The sequence below is a fragment of the Belonocnema kinseyi genome, chromosome 3 (assembly GCF_010883055.1).
Source record: "Belonocnema kinseyi isolate 2016_QV_RU_SX_M_011 chromosome 3, B_treatae_v1, whole genome shotgun sequence".
In the NCBI taxonomy this organism is placed as follows: domain Eukaryota; kingdom Metazoa; phylum Arthropoda; class Insecta; order Hymenoptera; family Cynipidae; genus Belonocnema; species Belonocnema kinseyi.
In genome coordinates this window covers 58,011,150-58,032,335 of record NC_046659.1, presented here as the reverse complement: position 1 = coordinate 58,032,335, position 21,186 = coordinate 58,011,150, and the positions used below count along the sequence as shown (strand labels likewise).

The 21,186-nt window shown below is 35.2% G+C and overlaps 1 protein-coding gene across 1 annotated transcript in view; it reads right to left on the bottom strand.

The window, feature by feature from the left end:
* Positions 1–21,186, bottom strand: part of LOC117169838 (lachesin-like) — a 516,863-nt gene that overhangs the window by 139,930 nt on the left and 355,747 nt on the right. The window contains exon 3 of the mRNA XM_033356346.1: positions 5,931–6,138. Coding sequence (XP_033212237.1) covers positions 5,931–6,138 — 208 coding nt within the window. The remainder of the gene's footprint in view (positions 1–5,930; positions 6,139–21,186) is intronic.

The window sequence follows — 21,186 nt, the reverse complement described above, 5'->3', positions numbered from 1 at the left end:
TTTCAGAAGCGATTACTCGAGATAGAAAATATTGTATGCATTTTGCTCACCCCCAATACTGAAGTTAAGTCCGAGTGTTTCAGCAGCCTCCTCCGCTGCTTTTGTACAGAAACGCTCCTTTGCCCACTTCTTCGTAATTCCTGACCATTTTAAGAAGAGCGTCTCTTCTATTTGCAACTCTATGTGCTGTACCCAGAATAATCCTGTTGTGAAGACATTCAAGGCTCAATATTCCGCGACCCCCTTGACGGCGTGAGATGTAGAGTCGCGGAACGGAAGACTTAAGATGCATGCATTTGTTTATGTGCATAACCTTTCTTGTCCCGATATCAAGAGATCTGAGCTCGTTCTTCGTCCATGGAACTACTCCAAATGAATAGAGTAGTACTGGGACGGCAAGCATGTTCGTTGCAGACACTTTGTTCCTCGCCGACAGTTCGGAAGACCAAATCTGTCGGATGAGACGTCTGTATCTGCTTCGGAGAGTATCCTTTATAGATGTCACATCCTGAATGCGGCTCTGTGGCACGCCCAGATATTTATAAGTCTCTCCAGCACAAAGGTGTCGTATGACGCTACTATCAACGAGCTCAGGATCTTCAGGAATGCCATTAAGTTTTCCTCGCTTCAAATAAACCTTGGCGCATTTTTCTAACCCAAATTCCATTCAAATTTCCTTAGTATATCGTTCGACAATCCCCAGAGCTAGATACAGTTGCTCTCTGTTTTTAGCATAGATCTTAAGATCTTAAGATCTTGAGATCCTGAAAGACACCTCTCTGAAAGGTGACCTTGTTAGTTGTCACAAAATTTTTTCCAGATGAGATAGTAAATCTGGTTTTCCAAAGCGGCATCAATCTCTCTATGCACCCAACTATTTGCGGATGAACCTTTAAGATTTCCAAAAGACAGATGATAAGTCTATGGGAGGTCGAATCGAAAGCTTTCGATAATCAATCCAGGCTATCGATAGGTTACGCTGGTAGAATGCTGCATCTTTGCAGACACATCTATCGATTAGCAGGTTCTCCCGACATCCGGCTACGCCTTTCTTGGAGCCTCGTTGTTCATAAATTTCTTGCCACACAGGTTCAATTGCCCGAACAATCCTATTATTTAGGATATCTCTGAATATCTTATACAGTGTGTTCAGACAAGTTATTGGCCTGTAATTCTGCGGGTCAGCTAAGTTGCCTATTTTCGGCAGGAGTATTGTGCATCCTTCCACTAGCCACTCTGGAATTGGTTCTTCCGACTTTGAATATGAGGTTAAACAGGCACTTCGTAGACTTCTCTCCAAAATACTTCGACCTCCTCTGGTTTGGGTGGGTGTTCGACAGTAACTGGAGGGTCTTGGAAGAGTCGAGATGGGTCAGCGAGAAACTCTTGATTTTCTCTGACCCACCTCGCCTTCCGCTCTAGACTTCTCTTAGCGTCAGATAGTATCCGTATTCTCTCAACAATATGCTGCCTGATGGTCAGCAGCTTTGACTTGTTAAGTGTGTGATAACGGGTCCGGAGTTCGCGCGCGAACTTTCGAACCTTGGCGGTAAAATTCCTGCCAGATGTGATGTAGTCAATCACACACTGAATGCGGGACGCATACTATCTTGCCCAGCCTATCTTTATGGCAAGTAGATGCATTCGTCTTTTGGTCTTATGATCAACCGTTGGTTTTGTATTACAGTTCGCATCGTGCAAAGCTCTCGCTGCATTATACACACAATAATTGATAGCCCAGAGGTCGGATTCTCCGGAAAAATGTCCACGAAGCTCGTCATTTATTTCAGCCAGATCTTTAAGCTTGAGAGAAACCTTGGTGTTGATGTTTCTCCGTGTCGTAAAGCATCGCTCTTCATCTATTGGATGCCTGCCCGTGGTTGGTCTTAGTGTCGCCTCTCTTTCTCTGTGGCCGGCTTGTTCTAGCTGTGGTAGTGTAGGCGTTCCGCTTACATAGCCCCTTTTACGGAGTATTTCAGCATGGTTTCGCAGACGTTGCTGCAAAAAGTGCGATAGCTCCGGGTGTTTCTCGCACGACAGAGCATGCAGCCATGCCATGTAACCCCGTTCAGGTGCCACACTCGCATCGTAGCACTCTAGTAAGTCGTGATTCAGACGCTCCGTCCATCCAAAGGTCGCGAGATCCCGCCGATCCATCGCATTGAATCCATTTTTATTGGCTCTCCCAGCTCTAGGTTGGCCGCCATTGTTGGCCGACCCATTGTTGGGAGCCCTGCGCGTTCTGTTGTTTTGAACCGCACTTACTACAACTATGTTTGGTGTTGTCATTGTTGTTCCCACGAGAAGCTAGGGAAAGGGGTTCGTCCATCCTTGTAGAGCCCCGCATGCAAGGATAAGGCTGCGTACTCTGAGAGGTCGCCCGGTATCCCAGAGTCACCGTTCTAGACACCTCACCCAGGTTCCGTTCAGCTTTCGGCACGGTTTTGACACCTCCGCTGGGGGGTTAATTCCTTCAGAACCACCCCTGGATAATTATCCGCGACTGCCTATTTATTTTTGTAACCATATTCAGTAGAAACCCTTGGTATAGGGACACTCTATCCGCAAACCGAGGACGTGTTCGGTGGCTTTGTCATAGGCCCGTCGGTTTGATTCTAGAGGAATTAAAACCGAAAAAAAAATATATATATATAATTATAATAATTTATAATATATATTTTCTAGTTAAAAATATACTTTTTCTGTTGAAAATTGAGAAAAAATGAAAATTGAGCAAAAAAAAAGAACAAATTTTCAACCAAATTGTCAATTTTTAACAGAAAATGTACATTTTTAACTAGAAAATATATATTATAAATTAGTATAATCATAGATATATAATTGTAATAATTTATAATATATATTTTCTAGTTAAAAATGTACTTTTTCTGTTGAAAATTGACTATTTGGTTGAAAATTTGTTCTTTTTTTTCGCTTTAAAGCGAACAATTTTCAGTTAAACTTCATTTGTTTTGAAAGTTAATTATTCTTCTTGATTAAATATGGATCTATTTTGGTCCACAAATTATTTTTTTTTATTTGTTGAAAATTGAACTATTTTGTTGAAAGTTTATGTGTTTGCTGAAATATAATTTTAACTGAAAACTCAAATTTTAATGCATGTTTTTTGTAGAAAATTATTCTTATTGTTTAAAAATGAATCTATTTTATTTAAAAATTCAGTTCTTTCGTTGCAACTACATTTTTTTTGAAAACTGGAAATTTATCTGTACCATTTTTGATTGAAAACTTATCCTTTTTGCTTGAAAATGAATATTTTTTGCTTGAAAATGAATATATTTTGTCTACAAAATTGAACTATTTTGTTGAAAATTGCATTTTTATTTCCAAAAATATAATTGAAATGAAAATTCATCTATTTTATGAAAAAATTCATGTCTTTTGTTAAAAATTCGTATATTTTTCGAGTTTGAAATTAATTTTTTGAACTGGAAACTTAAGTATAAACTAAAATTTTCAGTTAAAAAATGTATTTATAGTTATTTTAGGCACTAAAATCTTGCCTCCTATATATACTTACATACCGTAAATGATATTTTCCTCTTCACAATAAATCTAATGATTCTATGGCAATTCAGGATTTTATAACCAGAATAAATGTGAGGAGCAGCTGATTATATCGTGATTCCTGAAGTCGGGCGAGCTCGGGTTGTGTTCCCGCTATTTTAGCTTTACGTGAGGCTGATCTTCACAGGAGGAAAGTGGGGGGTAACCTTCGCCATTTATTCTTGTGTCGTTTTACCTCTCTCCATTTATTAGGTGGTTTTTGCTCTCGCGTGTTTTTGCATCGCTTTTGGGTACGCTTTTTTTTAGTTCGCTTTTGCTCTCAGCGTTTTAAATAATACTTGAGTTGGTGTTCTAAAGGATCCCAATTGTAATTGAGACTAATTATTAGGAACCTATTTTTCGTTTTGCCCACTTCGACATTTTGTTTAATTAATAACTGCAATTAAAATGCGTATAATGACTTGATAAATATAATTTGCAGTTTATGTAGAAAAGTTGTCAACATAAAGGCATATTCATATGCAAGAAGCTTTTAGTCTCAAGTCATCTTTTCAAGAGCATTCGAAACAAACTCTTTTGGCTCTCTATAGGCATCTATTGAAGCTCAAGTTCTAAATCATACCAACTTTTGATTGAGCCGTATCTTTAGCGAGGGGCTACTCACTGAGAAATCTGGAAATCTTAAACTTATGAGTGTGGCAGTCTCAATTAAATTCGCATAGATGGTGCTAAGATTTATTGGAGATTAATCAGATTGCCAAGATTTCCAAAACTTCTCGAGATCGGGACTCTCGAAGATAAATCAGACTTGGCTAAGCTCTGTGCGTTCGGGTGGACTCGGCCGTTAGTTCGAATCGCCGAAGTGGCGTTTGCATCACGTACGTGTGAATGCTTCGTGATGTGTGAATGCTTCGTGATACGTGAATGCTCGACGCTTCACGCAAGATTTCCAAGATATCTGATAGTTCCTCAAAGAGTTCTAATAAGATTTCCAGTGCAGCAATCTGAGATTTCTGAGTGATTAGCTCATTGAGCTTTACTAAACAGTAATTTAAACAATGACTAAATTTCCGGAAATTTATAGAAAATAGCTAAATAACCGGAATTTCAAGTATCCAAAAATGTCCAAAATTTTTGGAACTTTTCAGTAATTAATCGATAATATATGGTAATTTATTAGTCATTTACGATAACTTATCAATTCGAGTTTGCACAATCACTATTCACTACTGACAAAAAGTCTCTCAAGTGTTAAATCATAATGAAGTGAGGTTATTATTCCGGCAGACATAGTAATTCTGAATTGAAATACGCAAGCGCAATAGTAAGATAAAGTGATTTGGGCGCGAACTGCGCAAGCGCAGAACCTAGAACAAGTAATCTTCTTCAAAGAGCGTAAGCTTAGAAACTAGAAAACGTTTTTTAATATCTGGATTTTACCACGGCTTTGGAATTAGTCACTACCCGCACGCAATGTATGCCTCCAAAAACGAACATTTCGAGCATGCGTTACAAAAACTTAATTTTCTGTTCCTTTAAATGTTTTTTTCATTAACAAAAACCACGCATCCTACTAAAAAATGATTTATAACGTAGCACTTTCATGGGTGTATACATTTTCTTATTCTTTTTTTGTAGCTTGTGTCATTTGTCCAAAAATTTCATTTTTTCAATTTTATTGTCGTTTTTCCGAATTACGCAAAAACTACGTTTCCTATTAAAAAGTGATCTATAACGAATTGACAGATATTCTTTTGACGCGTAATTTTTGCGAATTCATCTTTCTTCGTATCTGGCATAGTTTGACAACAAAATGGAATTTTTCATTATTTTTTTACGATAACAATACCGATTTATAAATGTTAAAAATATATTGGTTATTTTGTTCATATAAAGAAAACTTTTTAAATATTTGGAATACAAGGGTACTTTATACCATGTAAATAATATAAAGCATCGAATGATCTATTGAGGAATCTTTTTTGAGCTTTCATGATCTATTAATAGTGATTTAAAAAATTCAAAAAATGTTTACTCTGTTTATATACGAAAGGTTTATGTTATACTTAAAATATAACACTGCAGTAACTTAAACAGTTGTTCGTTGCAATAAGACACATAGAGTAAGGTCATCATGGTCTTATTGAATTTCTGGAAACAAGACTTTGGGTACAAGGTATGAAAACTAAATTGGTCAAATAAGTGTCAGTTTTTCTTGTTTTAGTGTTAATAAATATCCCTCTATAAGAAAGCAAATTCATTTTATGTATGTGGCAAATCAAAGTGTCCATAAAGTTAGAGCAAATAAACCAACAGTAAATACACCAATAGTACTTTGCAAGAGTATTTTGATTATAATGACTAGAATGTAGCTTCATGTGTGAATGTCACTTTTTCCTTACCTACAACGTGCAAATATCCATACTGCGTCTTAGCAGTGACGGTGTTAATCTGGCACATGTATTTTCCCTTGTCATCCTCTTGCACGTCATTGATATGTAGGTACCACGTCCTATGCTTATCGTGCGACACGGCTATCCTTGGGTTCCTCGTAATGACGTGATTGTGTACCGTCAGAATAGCGCTTTGATCGAAGAGCATCCAGGCAACCTGAAAGGAGACAATCGGTCTTTCATATAAATGTTTGCTGGTCAACCAGATCTTATCTAATCGACAAAACAATGAACCAGCTATAAAAGATTTATATAGAACAACCTACAATCAGGTTCATGCGAAATTCTGATCCACCCTCAGAATATTGCTTATGGTAAGTTGGAAAACACAAAGTTAGGAAATCGAAAACAGATATATTATTAATAGGCTGAAGAGGTGCAATTAATTTGGAGTCAATTAACAAACGCTTTCCTTTCTAGCGTCAAAGAAGAAAAACATGCTAACATGACAAAAAAACGTGCCAACATTTCCGCAATTCGGAATCGTTGGTCATTACGTACTAAATATCATAACCACTGTTAAGCCTGACAGCAAAGAGTGCAATCACGTGTGACGAGGTAACACAACTTTATCGAAGATTCCGAATTGCTGAGGTTTTGGTAGCCCTGCTTTTACGCGTCTTTCGAGACTTAACATCCCCTACGCTTTTTAGGATTTACACTTGTTACGCCATCTCTAAGCATACAGTTTTTTCTTTTTTTTTTGATACACCGTACGTATGATTAGGTGCGGCTAAGGCGGTCTAATTATGGCACGGTTGTCACAGGCTTAAGATGGTTACGGCTCAACATGTCAAAGGTATTTTTGGTTTAGAGTTGGACTTTTATTTGATCATTTAACACGGGGCTGTCCCGGTATATATCATCAATCACGGAAGCATTTTTATAATGCAATCAAGTGATCTGGTGAGAGCAGTGTTCCCCGACATATTTGACAAAGCCTGGATTTTAGCCCATCATGGACGGACTGGATTTGCAGTCAAGTAAGCGATGGGGGGATCTACAGCTTAAGGTGGGTTCCGAACCGCCAGAACCTCGGTAAAGGTACATAGAAAAATTTCCAGAGGTACCGGCTCAGGGATCGAACACCGGACTTCTGAGGTGAAGTCCGAGCGTCTAACCAACTGAACCACCGCGGCTGTTCTAATTATTATTTCAGTGTTTTTATTAAACTTTTACTCGGGTAACCCCGGTTATAAATCATAGCCACAGATAAAGTCAAGTGACTGATGAGATTAGAATATTATAAGTAAATTGAAATAATTTAATACGATGATTGAAACCTCCAGCGATGATGCTGTTGGTATACAATTACGAGCGGCCATGAGCGTTTGAGGTGACAACAGTCACCTCTGGATGCTTTATTAGAGCTACTATCTGACACTCCACGGGTTTTTAGTAGCTCGCTTCCTGATGATCAAGAAAGTTTCTTACAATGCGAAAGGTGTTCAATAAAACCGCCTTCTGAGCTGCTGCCAATACCCTACTGACTCCTAAATGTTCAAGATGTTCAGTGCATTTTGCATGCACATTGCCTGTATCCAAAATCAAAATGGGATTAATAGATGCATGATTCACATTCCTTCATATGGTCTTTATTTCATGCCTTAACTCGCTATACTTGTGGATCTTGGTTGTATAGGTTGAGTGCAAATTTCGGTTAAGCAGACAAGCAATGTCGACGATGTAGACTCTTGCACCTATTTTTTCTCGCATCACGATGTTAGGTCGCTTGGCACGGATGCCATGATCCGTTTAGATAGTAGCATCCCAATATAAGATGTAATCTTCGCTTTTTAAAACGGGGATTGGAACGTATCTATAGAAGCGCATCCATTCTTTTAAGAGTCCTAGGTTTAGGGCAATTTTTTGATGTATCATGCCCGCTACATCATTATCTCTGTGCGTACATTCGCTCTGAGCATTAAGCGAAAGCCATCAATAATATTCTGGATGGATTCATTGTTATCTCCACATAATAGGTACCGGTCAAACACGTTTTGATGTAACACGTGTTTGCGATAATTCCTGGTGCTAGAAATTTTGTCCTGTATTGCAATGACGAATCCTTCCATCCCTGGATACAAAACACTCTTTCTTAGCTAAATACTAGATGCCTCACCAGCCACTTCATTTTGATCTAACGTGTTGGGCTGCTCGCCATGGATGGCTTTCTGCCTCCATTGTATTTCTAATTCCTCTATGGTTTCTGCCCTGATAATCGAGGCCCCATCTAAGCAAAAAATTAAGGACGTGTAGTCAAGATCCGCTTGACACATGGTAACGTAACGTGCAACATGTCGTTTGCTGTTAAAATAGTCTCGCAACTGTATAACTTGTGACTTATACAGTTTTTTGACATCTACAACGCCCCCACCCGCTAAATGTCGTTGTAGATATACCCTTTCAATCACTGAATTTCTGTAGTGCATTCGGTACTTCGTTATTTTTACGTAAATAATTCTGTTTAACATTTCAAGGTCGGTGTTAGACCATTTTATGAGCCCGAAGGAGTACGTGAGGACAGGGATGGCATATGTGTTGATCGCCCTGATATTTTTTACCGATTTTAGAAAACTCTTCATAATAAATCTGAGTCTCGTAGTGAAGGCAGTCGTAAGGCTTGTCTCAACTATCGTACGTTGAATACCTTTAGATTCAAGAATACCCAGATATTTATATGATTCGCCTGCAATCATTGCCTCGATGTCATTTTCGAACTCGTTCTCTAACTCTACAACTTCAGGTCATGCATGTGAAAAAGATGGGTCACATGATGATCATCCTCCTTATCATGAAGTGTGAACCCATGAGACATGATAGTTTTTTGCTCAATAGATTCAACGCTAAACAAAACCATAGTGCGCTGAAGGAGTCTCCTTTAAATATACCCGTCATAAAGCGTATTGATCTAGTTATTCTTGGTTGTCTATGATTAAAACACTTGATTCTTTTACCGCAGAGCCTCATCGCATGGCTTAGAATATCAATAATGCGTGGGCAGATTTTTTAAAGTTTCAAGACTTCAAGCAAATAGTCATGCGGCATGGAAGCAAACGCTTGCTTGTAGTCAATGTATGCCATGTGTAAGTTCCTTTAATACTTACGAACTTGAGGGACTTCGGTGCCTTGGTGATTATTTGGCTTTCCTCTCAGTTCACGATAGAACCTTCTTTCATCTGTCTGAAAGTTTTGATTTTGTTGCCTTTTTGCAATACTTTTCTTGTGCCGACTCAGTCTGGCGGTAAGAACATCAAGTCTCTTTCGTTGAGAGTCTAAAATTTCATCCAATATTGCTGGTTTTAATGTCTCGATGTGCCGAGGGTGGATGATTTTAGTAACATGGTTTATCAGCTTTCTGGTTTTATTTCCTTTCTTATATTGAGTTAGTCGACCCAATGGTGGATCTCGATCCCTTGCTGGGACAAAAACTGCATTTGCAGGCCTAGATTTCTGGCCCAACGTTCTAACGGTTAGCACAGCTGCTATTTCAATAGCCGAAAGCAATCTGTTTACAGACATTAATCGTTTTTGAACTGCCAGATTCTTCTAATTTATTTTTGTGGCTAGCTATGGGTATTTAAGTAAGAAGAGTCTATGATGTTCTCTCCTCACACATTGCCCACATTTCTCTGCCAAAAAATAAAGGCGCATAACATCTCTGTTCACATGGTACTATGTCCATTTTCGTCGCTTTTTTGGTTGCTGAACCTCTGCTTCTGAATCTGGTTGTATAAGGTCATCCACCACTGGAGCATGTGGCAATGTTGGATCATCAATAGTTTGCGGAAGAACATCAATTGCTCCTGCTTGACCCTTTGACGCGGCTTTTTCTAACAGATGTTCATTGCCTTTGTTTTTCCACGCCAAATCTACCTGTTGTTTAATCTCAATTTCTCGGTCTTCTGTAACATGCAGATTAGTACTGATGTCCTTCACCTTAGCGATAAGATCTTTTAGTGCGACTTTCTGTATATTAGGATACTTTGCAGCAAATTTTGTTCTTAAATTGTATTCTTTTTCCATTTTTGTTTCAAACTTCGCACTTTCGTAATAGAGTCGCAACAATTCCTCTTTCATTGTGGTATCCCAATTGATGCTTTTCCACGGTATTGCTGTCGAGGTGGTTGTCTGCAAATAGCTAGCGCTAGCCAAAGCATCCTCAGCAGGCACAGTTGATGTTTCAATCCTTACTGTTTGTTGCAGATGTTCTTGCTGGCCAGCTATTTGATTAGTGAGATCTGCCTGATCATCTCACAGCTCACCATCGCCACCGTCTCGCATGCTGTAGCCCCCAACTGTGGCTCCAGGGGCGCCCTGCCAATCCTCGGGAAGCGACAAGCGTTTCAAAATCTTTAATATATTCTACATTTTTCACTGATGGGTTGTGGTGTTCTACTTAGTCTCTCTCCTCTTCGTTATCGCCCTATTTGGCATGGGAAATCCTGTCAGTAGCAATGCTACCGCCAACATTGACGTCAAAGTCATGAGAGGAGAGCTCAAGCTCTACCGCAATATCAATGCGGAACACCTTTGGTAGGGCTAATTATTATTATTCAGTGTTTTTATTAAACCTTTGCTCGGGCAAACCCGGTTATACATCATAGTTATGGACTAAGTCAAGTGACTGAGGAGATTAGAATGTTATAAGTTAATTCAAATAATTTTATACGATAATTGAAACCTCCTGCGATGATGTTGTAGGTATAAAATTGCGAGCGGCCACGAGCGTTAGAGCGTTGGAGGAGCCATTTACCTTTCGAGGTAGTTGTGACTCACTCTGTAGGGGAGGGAATAATATGAGGAAGAGATATACAATTTTTAGATTGATCCAGAATTCTCGTGCTATTTAAGTAAATAACACGTTCGTTCCGCAACACTGCTCCGACCCACGTGGCTGATAAATCTCTCTAGCAACCACCCCAAGTGAAGATCCACACAAAGTCGTCATGTGAGGTACCCCACTTGGGTCCATTCGTATCTAATGTTTTTCGTATCAGGTGTCATTCACTCTACTGACACTCTTTTCATTAACTAATTTCCGCCATACTTTTCTGTCCTGGCATACGTATCTAGCTTCTTTTACGTCCATGAATTTTTTATATAGACTCTCGTGTTTTAGTGGCTTCTCATGACTCTTCGAACAAGGTTCTCATTCACACATACTAATCATTCTTTCCGCGGTGTGCCTCTGGGGATGCTGCCATTTACTTAATGTTGATACACTTGTTTCGTTATTCATTCAATTATGATTCTCTTAACATGTGCGAACTATCTTAACCGATTTATTTCCCACGTGTCTACTAGCATCTCTTATGCGCCACTTTCCTTGAGAATTATCTCTTTATTCACTTTGAGCATCAGAATTTTTCCGCATATTATACACATGAATTACATGTTATTTGCGTTAATTTTACTCTTATCCTTTTCTTGATAAGTCCATGTCTCGCTACCGTATAGTACAGTCAGCACAAATATAGAATTATGTATTGCCATTTTAGCTTTATTTGATATATTTTTACTTCTGATAAGGGGACCTGCTCGACCAATAACCTTCTTACCTTCATTTATTCGTCTATCTAATTCCTCATCTATCTTCCCGTCCCTGGTAAATAAACTACCAAGGTATACGAACTTATCAACTTGTTCAATTCTCTCATAATTGAATACAATAATGCATAGTGTGTTCTCACTCTTTCCTTTGAACACCATAGTTTTTTTGTTTTATTTGCGTTAATGTTGAGGACTATGCTCTGCATGTTTAAGTTAATTTTATCCAATATTCTTTGCAAGTCTTCGATTAACTCTTCCATAACAACCTTATCATCTGCGAACGCTAACCCACGTACAATTACTGTTTCAGGATCCACACATTTTTCCTCGAAAAGAGCCATTCTTAAACACTTTTCCATGGATTATATAAATAACCATGAATATATAACGCATCCTTGTCTAACTCCTTAAATAATATCGAAACAGTCACTCAAAATCCCAGTTACCCTTACACTCGCTTTGCTACCCGTATATATTGTTTTTATAGCTTGCAGGAGCCATCCATTGCCCCATACTCTTTCAAAACTTCGCAAAGTTTACTTCTATCTACCTTGTCAAAGGCTTTTTCTAGGTCAACAAATGCATACAAAAATTTGTTTCCTACTCTCAAACTGTTTTCTGTGATTTGCCTTAAGCTAAATATTTGATCCGTACATGACCTTCCTAGCATAAACCCAGTTTGGACTTTCCAAATGCTAGGTTCTATTATTTTTATTACGCTACGAATAAGTATTTTTGAGTATATTTTACTTACGGTACTTAATAAGCCAATCCCTCTGTAATTATTACAGTCGCTTTCATCTCCCTTTTTTTGTATATTGGTACGATAATCGCATTTTTCCAATCGTCTGAGACGTCTTCCCATCTCAAAACATAAATTTATCAATTTGCACAGTCTATATTAGAAAAAACTCGAAAATAAATTCAAAAGTCCATTCAATAAGAAGAAAAAGAGGCAGCTTGTTTTCCAAAAAGTGATATTTTTTTTATTCCAATTCTGTTTTTCCATTTTTATTTTATGAATCGTTCGAACTCCCGGGACCTTCTAAGTGATAAAACTATACGATGAAAAATTGTGCAATTTCAAGGAATCAAAATAAAAGTAACAGGTTTCCAAAGTACATACTTATATTTCTTTAGATTATTTTTCCTAGCTGAGTACACAACAGATTATTTGAATAGCTTAGGAGTTTCCACTCATAGAAGATACACACAAAAAGATGCAAATTTTTAAAAACATAGAAAGTTCAGCGTATTGAAGTGCTTACTTTGTCGCGTGTGGCTTCTTCCGAGTGGGCCATGAGTCATGAGCCATCAGTGGTCCATGAGCAAACGAGTATGCGAGCAAACAAAAGCGAGAGTGCACGCGAGAGAGAGAGAGAGAGAGATCATGAAAACGCAAACGCATCTTAGTCTGCTTAACTTTTACATTACCATTACTAACAATCTGTACGCCACTAATCTAAGCGACATCCGTTTCCTTTTTCTTTCTCTTTTTTATACCTCCATTTGCCTTTTTTCACATGCATACTTTCATTCTCTCTCATTCACTACTCTAGCACCCTCCAATTCCTTCATCCATTCTTCTCCTAATCCATCCTCCCCTAGAATCTTAATCGCATTCTCTTGCCAGCTTCCTTTATCTTCCATTCCTCTCCTACATCCTTCCCATACATGGTTCCATGTTTCCTCCTCCTATTTACACATTCTACACTTTTTGTTCTCTTCTTTTTCCCAATATATCCCCTCCCTTACCTCATTTCCCAATCTAAATCTTATTAATCTGGTCCACCTTCTCCCTCCCCATGCCTTTTATAAATTATTAATTAATTTACTTTCCTTCTCCCTTTTTCCCAATCTTTATAGTTTACTCAGTCCAGTCTTCTTTTTTTCTATCATTAAAGAACTCCCTACTTTCTTCTTCCCATCTCATTAATTCAATCGGCCTCTTTCTGCTCTCTTTTACCTCCATCAAACACTTTCTCGCCAACTTCCCTCCCTTTCCCTCCCACAGCTTCATCTCAAATTTCTATGCCCTCTTTCCCGCTTTAATACTTAACTTGTCCCTTTGCGCTTATTCTCTCACCATATATCCTGGCGTCCTCCAGTTTGCCCCTAGTGTCCACTTTCTATAACTTTCTTGTAAAATCTCAATATCTTTCCTTTCTTACCATCCCCATGTCTCTGCTCCATAACCTAATACCGGCCATACCAGAGTATCAAATAACCACATTCTCCTTCTCCAATTTTTTTAGCCTTCTTTTTCCTATTCTCCATATCTGTTTCATTATCCTTGCTGCTTCTTTATCCTTTCTTTTATATGAGCTGTATGTTCTCCTTTCGTTTGCAAGGTATATCCCGAATATTTAAACTCTTTTACTTTTTCTAACTACATTCCCTTCCATCTCCCTGTCTATTCTTTCTTCCTTCCCCCTCCTTTTATGAACCTCATTATCTTTGTCTTTTCTAAATTTAAATTTAGCTTTGATCCATCTATGTATTTCTCTAATCCTGCAATTAATCCCACCATCCCTTCTTCCTCATCTGCCACCAAAACTATGTCGTCTGTATATGCCAGTGAATATATCTTTTTCTTCCCTATCCTAACTCCTCCCCAACCTTTTCTCCTCATTTCTTCTTCCAAGTCTGATATTAATAAATTAAATAAAAGTGGGCTTAGAGGACATCCTTGCCTCATACCTCTCACCAACCAGAAACTATCTACTAGTTGCTCTCGTAACTTAACTCTGTTGTTTGTCTCTCCAAAAATTTCCGATACTCTCTTCATTATTCCCTCTCTTATCCCCTTTTTACCATAACGTTTTTTATTTCGCTTCGGTGTAATGAGTCAAACGCCGCCTTTAAGTCCACGAACATTGCTATCATTGCCCCTTTTTCCCTTTTAATCCTGTTGTCCATTACCCTCATTCCTTTTATAATCCCTGTCTTATTCGGTGGCTCGATCTTTTTTTCTTCAACTTCTATGTTCAATCTCTCCGACAAAACAGTGACATATACTTTATACAGTGTTTGCATCAGACTCACCCCCCTATAATATTTAACCTCCTCTCCTTTGGCTTTCTTTAATATTGGTATAAATACTCCTTCTTTCCATAACACTGGCTAAGAAGTTAATTTTTGAAAAAAGTTTAATTATTTGAGTAAAAAAATCAAATTTATTTTACGATAACAGTAACACTAAAATCAAAATCCGTAGTCTTTCTTCAGCTTAAAAAATAATGGAAAAATTTCGTTTGAAAAACGGAGAATTCTGCACGGAAAGATTGCTCTACTTTCGTGTCTTCTAATCATTCGGATTTATATACAAAAGTTAGTTAAAGAGAATTAAGATATAAAGATTTTTATACAAAGTAAAAGATAAATTGTATTTATAGTCTTATAGTTTTGACAATTTTTGGTAACTCGGAGCAAATAAGTAACCTAGAGTGGCACAAATTGAAACTTCAAAAGTTTACTTCAGAAGAAAATTCATTCGAAAACTTTAAAGCTCTGTACTTTTTGTGCCAGCTTCTTTAAAGAAAGCATTTTATTTTATATTCAAACTCCAGAGAATAGTTCAACTGTTTCAATAAAAGCTTTTTTTGTTTCAAGAAAAGTACAGAGTAGTAGATCTGTTGATGTATAGACAAAGAAAACGTTTCGTTGAATTTTAATTAAGGCAGTATTATCATTTTTAGAAACGTAGTAGTTTCTTTATCTTTCCATTGAAGCAATAGCGATTTTTGTTAAATGTTAAAAACTGAATTTGAAACATAAAACCAGCCGAAATTTTTCTAAAAATATTTCATCCCATACCACTCGACAAGATTAATTTTCACAAGAGCAAAATAAATAAAACTTCTTTGTTACGAAACGGCATCAATAGAGCGTAAAACAAGCCGTTATCAGGGGCGACAAAATTGGCGGACTCGTAAAAAGATATGTGTAAAGGATGGAGGGAAGGAGCTGCGAGTAGACGAAGAGGAGAATAAATGCAGAGATGGAGACAGGGCAAAGAAAAGAATGGCAGAATGATGGATAGGAAAGTACAGAAAGAAAAAGAGATAATAAGATCAGTTGAAGAAGATAAGAAGGAAGCTTGTGGGGGCGCGAGAAAAATTCGTTACATCGGAAGTGCAATCGTACGTTTGAACCCATGGGTATACTATTCGTCGAGACGTATGATCTACAGCACCCTCGAAACATCGTGATCTATGGAAGCAAGAAGGTTATGTATATTCATATGATGGACGAATTATGCAAGATTTTGTATTCCAACATCTAGAATATTAATAAAAATTGTATAATATACATCAATGTAAAAATGAAATTTTAACAGTAATGCGTTACACAGAACGTTACTCTTTTTGGTAACGGTAACGTGGTTCTTTAATTAAAAAAAAAAACGTTGAAGTGTTATATGTGTTATAATTTGCGGGTAACTTCAATATACTAAATTACGTGTATTACTTGGTGTTACATTTCTAAGTTTGTTAATGACATATATACTACATTATATGTCATGATAACCAATCAGGAGACATCTTTTTATTATAGTAGTATATTTTTATATATTGGATTAAAACCAAACATATTGGTTCAGACGCAAATTGTGTTGAAGTGAAAAAGAACAAAATAATGCAAAAAATCATTTTTCAGACTTTGTTGAATTTTACAGTCTTATTTCGAAATCTATCGTAAAATTTGATGGACTTTTAAAGTTTATTTATATCTCTTTTCAAGTTTTTTTAAAATTTGCATTATATGAGCAAGGACATTCTGTGAGTTTTTGTGCTCATTTTTATGTAGGCTCAATCATTCTTGTGGACAGGAGAATTTTTTGGTTATAAAATCAAACCGAATTTTATCTAGACACTTATTCAAAAAATACTTCTCGCTCGTTTATGACGTCTGTCATTGTTTGCGAGAAATATTCGAAAATAGAATTTTTAGAAACCACATTCTCCCGGCTTAAAAGAATTCAAAATTCGAAGAAAAATTCTATAAATAAATTCGAATATCTAAACTTTAAAAATATATTTTTTTCTTAAATCGGAAAAGTATTTCTCATCTGATTATCTTTAAAACAACATACTTCGTTTATGAGCGATTCTGTTCTTGGTAAAACTAAACCGAATTTTACAAAATTGAAAGTTAACTTTATGCTATACCTACATATTCCTTTGATTATTGTTTGGCATAGCAGGGTTTATTCTAATTATTAAAATATTTCTTTTGTGTGCCAACCTTCTCCAAAAAATAGTTTTGTTGAAAGTAAAGAGAAGTTATTCGCAAAATTGTTTAGATTTCATAATGTAAGGATAACGCGTTACAAATTTTAATGAATAAGTAATGGTAACGTTAACGCGATACATTTCACGTGTAACTTGTCAAACTCTGTAGAAAGTATATTAAAAGCTAACTCACAGCGATCAAATTTATAAGCTTATGGACCAGAATTGTTTAAAAAATGAATATTTATGCATTCATAATGAACTGTTCGCTCTGAATTCGGGAGAATTCCAGAAGATAAGATAATTAAATTTAAAACTGGTCATATACAGGGAAATCAAGTGTCGCTTATCTAAAAATGGAATATAGAATCATTACATATAAAATTAAAGTAATTTTGAAGAAATTCAAAGTAAAAATGAATTATAGTAAACTTGAAAATTCACTATATTTCAAATATTTCATAGTTTAAGTCAGCTTAAGTAAAATTCTAATGACCTTTGGAATTTAATGTAAAATAAATTTAAATGAAAGAAAGAGACTTTAAAATGAATTAAAGTTAATTTTAATTAGTCAATTAAAGTACATTTTCGGTAATTTAGAACGAATTATAATCCAATTCAATTAAAATTAAAACTTACAAAAATAAATTTATGCGAATTTGAATAAATTAAGGTTACTATCAGATTGTAATACATTCACGTTTGGATTTTCATTCATTTAAATTTCGGATGTTTTTAAATATAAATGTAAATATGAATATCTGCAGGGGTTTTTCTTTTGTATGAATTTCAATTTGGATTTAATTTAATTAAAATCTTCAATGTTTGCGAATTTAAATTTAAATTTTCAAAAGTTGTAATTACATTTGGATTATAAGTGTAGCATAAATGCGTGTATTAAATTTTCTCATTAGACAGAAAATAATAACTTTCCATTAGTTTCCAGAATATAATTGTAATTTAAATTATTAATCGTGAATTTAATCATTTTGTAGATATCGTAAGTATCATTATCAAAATAAGCTATAAAATAAACAATTTTAATCCTGGGCCACAAAAAACTATAGAAACTAAAATTGAAAACCGAGGTCTAGAGGACGTGAAGTGCCCATAGGGGTAAGTATCATAAAGGGAAAATTTAAAATTTAAAAATCCGCCCGCCTTGCGGACACACTATCGACTAGCGCAGCTCGCTTCGCTCGCAAGTTTGAGCGCGCCTAAAGCGCGCTACTGATGGTTCTCGCGCTCGATAATGTATTTATCTCGCGCTATGCGCTTAGTCGTCGTATTTCCCCACATTTTTACGTAGGCCTTTTACCATTAAAGGTCCGCAAATCAACAACTGTAAGTTGGTAAGTTAGTAATTGTGAATTCTCATTTGTTAAAACTCCTTTAGCTTTAACGTCGACATTCTCATTACGTATCTCGTACTTCGCACTCGAATTTGTCTAAAATGTCAACTTTTCTACCATCTGCAACATTATTATATCAAATGTATATTATATTTGTTTCCACACCTCGGGCTGGTACTTCTTATTCAGATATATTGCAACATCATGTACACATTTTATTTTGCATGATTACTTTAACATTTGCTCTTTACTTTGCACTCAGTTTTATTCTCAGCTACCATAAAAAATGTATTATTTTAATAAATGTATATTATTACAATTCATAATATGTATTGGTATTTAAATATATAAATTTTCATGATCTGTTCTTAAAATGATAAAAAAAGTGCTGATCATATAAATGAAAACAGTTTTATTATTAAACTTTTTAATGCAACTTGTGTCGTTTTCCCCAGAAGTTCATTTTTTTCAATTTTTTTTCTTATAAAAAAGTTCAGTACCCATTTGTAGATCTTTTTTGAATGCACAATTTTTTCCTTTATGTATTTTCGTACCTTCCATTATTTTTCTAAAGATTTGATTTTTTATTGTCAATGTTATTCTTCATGATTAAAACAAAAAATGCGCATTTGATCAAAAAATGATTATTAACAAATTTGTAGATATTTTTTTTTGTGTGGACAAATTTTGCTTCTTTATTTTTTTGGTGGCTTGCATCGTTCGTCTAAAAATTTAATCTTTCTATTTTTAGTGCTGTTTTTTTCGGATAAAACAAAAACTACGCGTTCTATTAAAAAGTGAGTAATAATATATTATCAAAAATGAGAAAGGTTGAAGTTGAACTTTTCGATTATAGCATGTTTTGATGGGGCGCGATTCAAGTCTAAAACAAGTCAAAGAATTTTTATTAGGAGAAATTTTGTCATCTGCTCTTGTGATTTGAATTTTTCCTATGTAAAGCACTTATTATTGACTTTTTTCAAAAATAAGAAAGTTATTATATTTTCCTTGAATATTCGTTGTTTTTATGAATTTTAACATTATTTTTCAGGGTAGATTATGATAAGGACTCAGGATAAGTGTGATCTCTATTTTTTTTCCTTTGTCAAATACGAAACTCAGTCAACGGTTCGCAGTTAGTTGGAGGTGTTATAAAAGTTTATTTTGGCATTAAAAGTGTAAGCATGTAATGATGAATGCTAAATAACATTTTAATGTATATGCTTATACAAAAAACAATTGGTAAATCAACTCAGAAAAAAACCGTTAAAATATGTAAGTTTTTTAATATACCAAATTCAAATCTTTATTTTTTATTTACATCAAAATTCTCATAAATAACATAAAAATTAAAATCAGAAATATATTTAAAAAATCAGGGAATGTTTTTTAATAGGTGTGTAAGTAAAATAGTGAAAAATTATGAAAGAAGTGGTACATTAAGAGCAGAAAGTTGAAATATACTGTTGGCAACATTTGAAACAAGAATCCTTTGAAATTTTTCAATTATCATTAATCAAGGTATAACTTTGTAATTTCGTATCACACTAAGCCCTATATCGTGCCTACTTTAAATTTGTTAAAAATAAAATAATTTCTAGTAAATTTTAAAAATCTTAGGTTATTTTTTTACTATTCGCATATTTATGTCTGTTATTCCCTTTTCCAGAAAAGAATTTACATCGAAACTTTTACAAATTTGCCAATGTATGTACGATGAGTCATACCAACGAACTGTGAAATATTTATGTTTTCCTGTTTCGCGAATAGGGAAAAGGAGGGAGAAAGGTATGCTTGAAAAGAGAATGACAGAGTGAGGAAAAGATAAAGATATAATAGAAGAGTAGGAACCATGAGGTTCTGATCTTCGAGAGAGTCTCCAGAGAACTAATAGTAAACGCATCTAAGTCCTTGTACTTTTTATGCCTTTCGGTCAATGCATCACCTTCTTTAATGGACGCATGAAAAACGTGCAAAAAGGTTTGAAAAATGAACTATCTATCCTGGCACCTAACCAGAAAAAGTTTCTTTGTTAAAAGGTTTCAGATATACGAGAGGTGTCAAAAATGTATCATCTTTTCGTTCTCGTTCGATTACTCTAGAACAAAAATGGATTTAGTAGGACTTTGAAACCAAATTTGAAACAATAATGATTTTCCTAATAATGTATGGCATCTCTGTGAATCCCATAAAACTAAAAGCATTTTTGAAAGATCTGCAAATTATACTACAATTTTTTTGACCCACTAAAAAACTTCTCTTATAGCAAATTTATAGAGAATTTTTTTAGTTTTATAAGGTAATGAAAATGAGATTTTCCTCTGGGTAAATTCATATTAAAAACCAAATAAAATTTCTAAATATATTATATGTAACATATTTTTTAAAAAAATTACGCTTCTTTCAAAAGTATAAAGTCTGAAAATCGATGATAGAATCGATTTTACTTTCATATTCATTAGTTTACTGCAATTATTATTAATCAAACTATAAAATTAAATATAATTTACGATGCATAAATCTTGCAGAAAGGTAATGTGCTCTCTTTAGGCAATAATTTAATTTATATCCTTCGCCACGATTAAAATTCACTTGAAAGCAAGCGAAATGTACAAGCAGAGAATTCCCCAATGGAATCAGCAAAACCGTGCGCATAATATACGAGTTCTCGTTAGTCAAGAAATGAATTATATGAACAGTACACATTGTTTTGGTTATAATGCTGAAATTCTGAGTAACCAATTATTAATTTTACGTGGCGCATAATTAAAACATGTTTCGTTCTACGTATAAATGTAATACAAAATGGTAAAGGTAATGCACTTTGTATATTTGTCAAGTTTCCTCTTATATTACAGTTCTTTTTAAAACGTGTGAAAAGCCTGTTTTCATGCAAATGAGTGAAGAAGATCTCCCTAGAATATAGAACGAGCCATTTAAATTTAATAATTGCACAATGTTTATATTTTGAAATAAATGGAACCGCAAAAAATTCTAGTTAAAAGTTTCAGTTTTATTTTGTTTGGGCGTTATACAATTATGAATATTCTCAACGTTCATTATAGT